General features: G+C 61.2%; 2 protein-coding genes and 1 long non-coding RNA gene across 3 annotated transcripts in view; 2 read left to right on the top strand and 1 right to left on the bottom strand.

Moving 5' to 3' along the window:
- Nucleotides 1–2: 2 nt before the first annotated feature.
- On the top strand, nucleotides 3–2,829 carry ENDOG (endonuclease G; the record flags this gene model as incomplete). The annotated part of the gene is made up of 3 exons (XM_029921066.1): nucleotides 3–362; nucleotides 1,314–1,423; nucleotides 2,488–2,829. Coding segments are annotated over 3 exons (753 nt in total), but the record flags the coding sequence as incomplete, so codon positions are not given.
- SPOUT1 (SPOUT domain containing methyltransferase 1) overlaps nucleotides 2,303–8,057 on the bottom strand; it is a 7,678-nt gene continuing 1,923 nt past the window's right edge. Inside the window, exons 4-12 of the mRNA XM_029920383.1 lie at nucleotides 6,678–6,837; nucleotides 6,355–6,444; nucleotides 6,186–6,235; nucleotides 5,874–6,004; nucleotides 4,848–4,920; nucleotides 4,644–4,742; nucleotides 4,068–4,170; nucleotides 3,726–3,873; nucleotides 2,303–2,990 (exon numbers count right to left, since the gene is read on the bottom strand). Coding sequence (XP_029776243.1) covers nucleotides 2,922–2,990; nucleotides 3,726–3,873; nucleotides 4,068–4,170; nucleotides 4,644–4,742; nucleotides 4,848–4,920; nucleotides 5,874–6,004; nucleotides 6,186–6,235; nucleotides 6,355–6,444; nucleotides 6,678–6,837 — 923 coding nt within the window. The 3' untranslated portion in view covers nucleotides 2,303–2,921. The remainder of the gene's footprint in view (nucleotides 2,991–3,725; nucleotides 3,874–4,067; nucleotides 4,171–4,643; nucleotides 4,743–4,847; nucleotides 4,921–5,873; nucleotides 6,005–6,185; nucleotides 6,236–6,354; nucleotides 6,445–6,677; nucleotides 6,838–8,057) is intronic.
- Nucleotides 4,341–7,173, top strand: LOC115276370. Its single transcript, XR_003901905.1, has 2 exons — nucleotides 4,341–6,760; nucleotides 6,943–7,173. It is a non-coding gene; the product is annotated as an uncharacterized LOC115276370 (long non-coding RNA).

Here is an 8,057-nt window from a genome sequence, read left to right as displayed (position 1 = left end):
CCGCGGTGCCCGCGAAGCCCGGCACCCCGGCGGGCGGCGGCGCCGGCGAGCTGGCCAAGTACGGGCTGCCGGGGCTGGCGCAGCTCAAGAGCCGCGAGTCGTACGTGCTGTGCTACGACCCGCGCACCCGCGGCGCGCTCTGGGTGGTGGAGCAGCTGCGGCCCGAGCGGCTCCGCGGCGACGGCGACCGCCGCTCGTGCGACTTCCGCGAGGACGACTCGGTGCACGCGTACCACCGCGCCACCAACGCCGACTACCGCGGCAGCGGCTTCGACCGCGGCCATCTCGCCGCCGCCGCCAACCACCGCTGGAGCCAGAAGGCCATGGACGATACCTTCTACCTGAGCAACGTCGCGCCCCAGGTAGCGCCCGCGCTCACCGCCTCCCGGAGCCTCGGCTTCCTCGCGGCGCCCCGGGCGGGAGGCCCCGAGCACGCGGGCGCCGGGCACCCGCTCTGCAGGCTGACCCTGACGGTGGCCACCGGGCCCCTCCGTGCGCTTCGGTTTCCTCGCGGCAGCGCCGGGGAACCGAGGGCAGTGCGAACAAGAGTATTGAGCTCGCTTCCTAGTCCGTGGCAAGCATTCCGCGCATCCTGTCTCTAACGAGGGGATCGGGGCACAGAGAGGTAGAGCGACTGGTCGGTTGTCACACAGCAGGAGACCCTGGCAGTCTGTCTGGGGGAACCTGGGTTTTCAGCCATTGCCTCTACCCTGCCAGCTTTACGGGAAGAAGTCTAAGGAAAATAGCTTGCATAGTCAGCGGTGAACTGTCACTGTGCGCCCTACCTCCTGTTCCCGGCTGGGCCTGGAGACTTGACCTGCGGCTCTGGGTGAAGCCCGTGGGGGTTCTGAGCCTCCCATCTGACTTCTCCCCTAGCGCCGCAGCCCCGCCCATTCAGGACATCGGAGAGCTCACGGGCTGGAGTCAGGACCAGATCCATGACTTCCAGCCAGGCTCTGCATGGGGTTCAAACTGGGAAGGGAGTGCGAGGGTTGGAGAGCTGGCCTGCCCACGAGCCCCTCGGCCTGGCGGGGAGGCCTGCTTCTCCGAAGAGGGAGCCGAGGAACATTTCCGATCCGGGATGCGAGCCCCTCCCACCCCAGGTAGGGGCAGGCCAGCACCCCCTGAGCTCTGGCTGGCTCCAGCCCCGCGACCAGGTGGCCTAAAGGAGGCTCTCCTTCCTCGAACCTCGGTTTCCTCAACATGCTTGCCCACCCCACTCCCCGCTGGACTGTGGCAGCCTGGTGCCAGTTTCCGCCCTGGCAGTGGAGGGCGGGCCCCAGCCCCAGTCTGAGCCCGGCCTCTCCATCCAGGTGCCCCACCTCAACCAGAATGCCTGGAACAACCTGGAAAAGTACAGCCGGAGCTTGACCCGCACCTACCAAAATGTCTATGTGTGCACAGGGCCCCTCTTCCTGCCCAGGTAAGGCTAGAGTGGGCGAGGGGGGCGGGTGGGGTGGGGGCTGGGGATGCCAGGCCCTGCCTTTCACTAGAGGCCCCCTCCGGCCACTCACACCATCCAGGCTTGCCTTGGACCCTGGGTCCACACTGAGTGCCACGTCAAGTCATCTGGTTTCTCGACACCTGTTTGCTCCCTGCTTCAGGCCCCCTAATTCCACTTCTATAGCCAGGGACCTGCGGGTGCCCACCTAGACCGTCTGCCCTGCCCAGAGCACCAGGCCCCAAACCTGCCTCTGCTCTGCCCAGACAGAAAACCTTCCATCCGGCTCTTGCCTTCGGTCTCCTCCGCTTGGAGCAATGCTCCTCACCCTTCTCCCAGGGCCAGGGTTCGAACTCCGTCTCCCTGACCCTGAGCCTCCACTCCTGTCTCTGCCTCCCAGGTGGAAGGGACTGAGCTCCTGTGGGCATGTCAGTGATTTTTCTGGCCTCCTGAAGACTGAGATGGGGGAGGCAAAAGGCTGTGGCAAAGTCCACGGGCCCGAGATGGAATCCAGGCCCCGTCACCGGGTCTCTAGGGGAGTGCCGAAGGCAAATGACCTCAGTGTCCTCTCCTGTTCAATGGAGATAATAGCCACTGCCTACCTCGTGGTGGCTTAGGAGTCAAACGGGGGTGGGTGGGGGTCACTGCGATGAGCAGGGGCTGAGGCACGGGTAATTAGCAAGTGCCTCATATGGCCTGCTGAAACAGGAAAGACCGGAAGTCACCAGAGCCAGGACACAAGGGCCTCTGCTGGCTCTGGGAATGCCGGGGTCGTGCGCCTTGCCCACTGGTGCTCGCCCTCCGCAGGGGAGGTAGAGCGTAAGCGTGTGTCTGCAGGAACGAAGGCGAGTGTCCACGAGGCCCGGTTCTCTCGGTAACATTTACTGCCGTGACCCACCCTGCCTGACCCCGTGCCGGGCCCGAGGGAAACAGGGTGGGCGATCCCAGCCTCCTGGGGAGCCTAGCCGGGCGCGGAGGCCTCGAGCTGAGGTGGCAGGCCCACGGGAGCAGCCTTGGGTCCAACCAGTGCTCTGGTCTGCCCGCAGGACAGAGGCTGACGGGAAGTCCTACGTGAAGTACCAGGTCATCGGGAAGAACCACGTGGCAGTGCCCACCCACTTCTTCAAGGTGCTGATCCTGGAGGCAGCAGGCGGGCAGATCGAACTCCGCTCCTACGTGATGCCCAACGCCCCTGTGGATGAGGCGACGCCGCTGGAGCGCTTCCTGGTGCCCATCGAGAGCATCGAGCGGGCCTCGGGGCTGCTCTTCGTGCCAAATATCCTGGCACGGGCAGGCAGCCTGAAGGCCATCAGTGCGGGCACAAAGTGAAGGCCGTAGCCCTGCCAGACTGTGGGGGCGGGGCTGCATTAAAGGTGGTGATTTTCGGAGACAAGGCGTGGCTGTGTCGGTCCCGGCGGGACCTCCCAGGCACCTCTGGCTTTCCCGCTGCTGCTCTGCTGGCGTGGGCCGGACGGGACCTTCAGCTGGGCCGGGTGCCCGCCTGGGTGAGGCCAGGCCGCAGGGCGGCCAGGGAGATGAGGATGGCTTCCTGGAGGAGTAAAGCACCGGGCTGGGGGCCTGGGAGGCTGGCGGGGGCCCGGCTCCCTGCCTGGCAGTGCCGCCTCAGCGGTTCAGACCAGGCTCAGCCTCACCCTGCCGACCTGCCAGCGGCTGGCTGCATGCTGTGCCAGGGCCAGGCCGGGTCTCCCTCTAAAGTGTGGATGATCAGAATCATACCTGCCTCCCAGGGTCAGGATTAGGGGAGGCGACAGGCAGCAAGTTCTCAGCCTCTAGTACGGGGTGGGTGTGGGGGACCCTGCAGGACCCCTGGGGACAGACCACCTACGTACTCTCCCCGCCCTTTGACAATAATGGAAGCCAGGTGCCTACAGGGTGCTGCGTGTGCTGACCTCCCTCATGCGGCCACCAGCTCCACGGATGCCCAGGACATAGTGTCCCATACCGGTGAGGCCCAGTGGGAAGGGCAGCCCTGCCCACCCCAGTCACCCATGGAGTGCGACGTGGAGCACACAGCTGGGGAAACCAAGGCCCAGAGCAGGGGTGGCCAGGGTCACCCAGCCTGGAAGCAACTGGATGGGCACCAGCGCCCGGGGTTCTTAACTCCCCACCCACTCAGATGCTGAGGAAACCCCAGGGCACACGGGCTCGAGACAGCCTCAGCGGAGTGGACGACACCAAGGGCAGCACTCCGGTTGGACACACCCCCGGTGGGTGGCAGAGGCTCCACGACAGCCTGGGGCTGGAGGCGGAGGGGCGGGCTCACCTCCGTGCGGATGGTGCGGCTGCCCTGGCTCGGACACGTGTTGACGTACAGATCGAAGAGGACACTGGGCTCGGCCACCTCCAGGTTGGGGTCGGCGTCCACGCCAGCTTCCAGCCCCTGGAGACCCCCAAACACCACAAGAGCGTGCCTGCACCCGGGGGAGGGAGGGGGTCAGTGACTGCTCGCCTGAGGCCACACTGCGTGCAGCTCCCCAGAGCGCCCAGCCCCCACCTCCTGCTACGCGGTGGGGGCCCAGCCCCTGTAGCTCCGCCCCCCACTCCGGGGCAGACAGTTTCCAACTCTATTCCTGGGCTACCCCGCCCCGCCCGGGGCTGTACCCACCTGAAGCTGGGAAGCTGGGCAGAGGCCACATCTGAGCCCCTCTCCGATGTCCCGATGGTCAGGTCGTACCCATCCTGGAAGGGAGCCTCAGCAAACACGGCACCTTGGGGGGAGGGGAGGAGACCAGTTCACTGGGGGGTCCCACTTCAGTGCCACGGCCACTTGGCTATGTGCGTGCGTACACTGGGGTGGAGGGGTGGAGAAGGGGACTCAGGCAAGGGAGCCACACCCAGGCCCTCCACTGCCCCAGGGAAGTCAGGGACTGAGCAAGGGGAGGCCATGCCTGTGTTAGATTGGGGAAACCAAGTGGAGGGTGGGGAGGAGGGGCCTCTGAGAACTCCTATCTGGTCCTCCCATCCTAGACATTACTAATCGATCATGATCCTTTCCCTCAGAAGTCCTTCACAGTACTCCAGGCGGTGCACTCAGGGAGATGGAGGCCCAGAGAAGGACAGGCATTTGCCACACAGGAAGGTGGCAGGACAAAGCCCTCGGTCTGCCTTTTGGGTCAGGCAAGGCTCTCTGTGGCCTCCCAGAGAGAGGCCAGATATGCAGAGGAGGAAGCGCTGTCCTTACTGAGGCAGGAGGCCAGCCGCACCGTGTAGCCCCAGTAGAGACCGGCTTTGGTGCGGGGGTCCTGCGAAGACACGACTTTGCCCCGGTAGGTCTTGCTTTCTGGAGAGGAAGCAGAGAGGCTGTGAAGATGGGGTGAGGGACAAGGAGGTGGAAGGCGGCGGCTCCGAGCCCAAATGCCGGCCAGGCTGGGAAGTTTCCAGATACCTGGGAGCTGCTTCTGGTTCAGCTGCACTGTCACCCGAAGTCCAGGCTCCAAGTTCTTATCAATCTTCACCTCCTGGGGAGAAGCCCGGAGAAATGGGTGCTATTCCCCACAGGACCAGCAGGGGTCACTGCTCTCCCTTATGTGGGTGAATAGGGGGAGGAGGCTGGCCAGGTACCTAAGGGCTCCAGGTCAACCTCCGCCCCCTTTCTGTGGCACCTGCCAGTCCTGCTCACAAGAGACCATTCCTGCAAAATGACTACCCCAGGACACTAGGTGGAGACGGATGCTCTGGGCCTGGCACAGAGTAGACAGTGTTTCATGAGACGAAATCCCGTCTCTGCTTTGAACAGAAGTGGCCATGCCACTTCCTAGCTATAGCAGTTTGAACCGGCCACGTAACCTCTCGGGGCCTCACTCTCTTCATCTGTCAACTAGGAAACCCTCCATAAACAACAGCGACTGTTTGAGTGCCCAGGGCCCCGCATGAGGTAAATGGACCACGGATGTCCGCGTTTCATGCCAATTCCGAATTCAGGATACGGGGCTCTTTCTTTCCCTTTAGAGGTTTCTCATGTTTCTTCCTTTCGTCTGGGCCTGACTCATCCTGCTCTGCTTTTAGCCAGTCACTTCTGGTCTGCTCTGTTTTGCGGGGAGGGGTCCCACACATGGAAGTGTTTGTCTCTGACTCCAGGAGACCTGAGCAGAGCCAGGTGGCCGAGGAGTGTGCCCAGCGTGGGTCTGTGTCCTCCCTGGAGCCGCCCCAGAGGGATTCAGGGCTGGGGTGGGCTCGGTTTAAGAACGAGAACTATCTCCTGTTCACTTCCTTTTCAAGAAGCCGTCCACTGGTTCCTGGCTTTATCTATTGAGCCCTGTTTCGGGACACTTCTCTGGCCGAAACCTGCCATCGGGGGAATTCCAGGCACAGATGCCTGGGTCCAGGGCTCCCCACTCACATGAGCCTCCCTGCCCTCCGTAGCCAGGGCGTGTCCCCAACTTGTGTCTTCACCCACCCTCCCAAGTCCTACCTTCTTCATGCCGCAGTTGACAAAGGACCCGTGGCCTGGCCGGGTGGGCCGGTCCACCACGATGCCTTCTCTGAACTCGGATTCCTCATCCTGACGCATGTGGTGAGGGCTGTCCAGGGGGTTCAGAAGCCCTGTCAGGGCGGGGAAGGGGGTGCAAAAGCATGCAGCGGTATGGAGTTCCAAGTTCCAGGTCACACACCTGCTGCTTGCCGCCTTGCTTGGGGCAGCTCTCCCAAACGTGCCGCAGTTTCTCAGGATCTGGGGGATGATCCATGGGAAACGAGGGGCAGCCCCCACCTCCCCCAGCCTTACCTGCAAACTGGAGATCCTGGTGCTTGGGGAAGAACGCTTTCCTTAGGTACCTAGTAAAGAACACAGACCTCAGAAAGTTCCCAGGGGAGGCCACGTCCTGCCTGACCTGCACCTTGACCACCCTCCCCACCTCACCACATGCAGGCCGGTCTGCCCTTCACCCCCTTACTGCGGACACTCCAGGTACTGTAGGATCCGGGCCAGCTGCACGCACGCCTGCCCCTTCTTGCCGACGCCCCTGAATTCACCCTCCACAGTCCTGGAGAGAGAGAGAGGGCTTCCAGAGCCTACTGTGCTCCCTGCCAGAGCTCCTCCACCCAATCTGACCTCTGAGGTCTCCTGCTTTGTGACTCTTCCCGCCAGATTCACTGGGGGGCATTTCAGACCTTTCCCAGCCCAGGCAAGTAGGCAGCGATAAGAAGGAAGCAAAGCCAACCCTAGCAGCCCCTCCCGGCTCCCTGCGCCCTGGGGCCCTGTTGGCTGGTTCCTCACTTGGCATCTTGGCCTTCTTCATCGAACACCACAATCTCATCCACGCAGAAGATGGTGCAGGCCCTGGCAATCTGGCCAGCCAGGTAGGTGCGGAGCTCCGGCGACTGGGCGTTGTCCAGGATGGAGCCTGGCAGGGCCACGCTCAGGGTGTAGGGCCGGCCTGGGCAGGGGAGGGTTGCTCGTGGTCAGTCAGAGAGGCCAGGGCTGTGCTCTCCCCTCTCTTCCTCTAATCCCAGGGCTCAGGGTGAGAGAACTTTCTTTCCAGGAGGAATTTTGAGGTCAGCAAAATAGATCCAACTCCCGTTCCCAGGCCTCAATCTCCCCCGGAGGAAGATGGACCCTGTGGTCTCCAAGGCTCCTGTGAGCAGGGCACACCCCTGGGCAAGACTGGGGACTGGTTAGACACACTGGCCTAAGTTCTTATGTTGGCTCCGCCCCTTACTGCCTCCGTTTCCAGCTGTCAAATGGGGATAAATAAAGAGAACTATTATCGGCAGCTTTATATGTGTGCATTTACTCAATAACCCTAAAAAGTATAACCAGGATACCCATCGAGACGTGGAGAACCTGTGGGCCAGAGAGGTCAAATATGTGGCCCGAGGTCACACAAAAAGCAAGATGGCGCAGGTGTGGGTTCAGGCTGTCTCGCTCTAGAAGGACCGCCAGGCTCTCCCCCACCCCGGAGTCGTCCAATGGGAGCCACATGAGGGAACACCCAAGAACGGCTTCCCTGGGGTGTAAAAGAGCTGATGTGCTCAGTTTCTGTCCCCAATGTCCCCTCATCACTGGTTACCAACGGGCTTAGGGGTTATGTTATGATGCCCTAGCCCTCCTGAGGTTTGGGTCTAAACAAGGAGAAAAGACAATTTGTTGGGGGCAGATCCAGATGTACTGATGTCAAAAACACCCAGGCTAGAAAGTGGGATGAGAAACAGCAGGTCCAGACGCTCATGGGTAAAGTGGTCTCACTTTTATAAACTATATCAGTATATTCTCTGCATGTGCGTAAGCAGGTGTAACGTAACATCTGGAGAAACTTCCACTGCCATGTTTTCTTTCTTCCTTATAGTTTTCTGTATTTTGGGGGGAGGGAGATTTTATTTTTATTTCTTTTGAGAAAGAGAGAGAGCGAGCATGTGCACGAATAGTACAGGGCCAGAGACAGAGAAAATCCAAGGCAGGCTCTGTGCTCACAGCAGACGCAGGACTCAGTCCCATGAACTGTGAGATCATGACCTGAGCTGAGGCCAAGACTCAGATGCTTAACTGGCTGAGCCACCTAGGCGCCCTAGGAGAGACTGTTTTGGACACATACTATTTAATGATATAAAAAGACAAATCTTTTTTAAAAAATTGTTTCTTTTTTAAAGATGTTTATTT

Source organism: Suricata suricatta, chromosome 13 (genome assembly GCF_006229205.1).
Source record: "Suricata suricatta isolate VVHF042 chromosome 13, meerkat_22Aug2017_6uvM2_HiC, whole genome shotgun sequence".
Lineage (NCBI taxonomy): Eukaryota > Metazoa > Chordata > Mammalia > Carnivora > Herpestidae > Suricata > Suricata suricatta.
The sequence above is the reverse complement of the archived record's forward strand: the minus strand, read 5'-3'. Positions and strand labels throughout refer to the sequence as shown.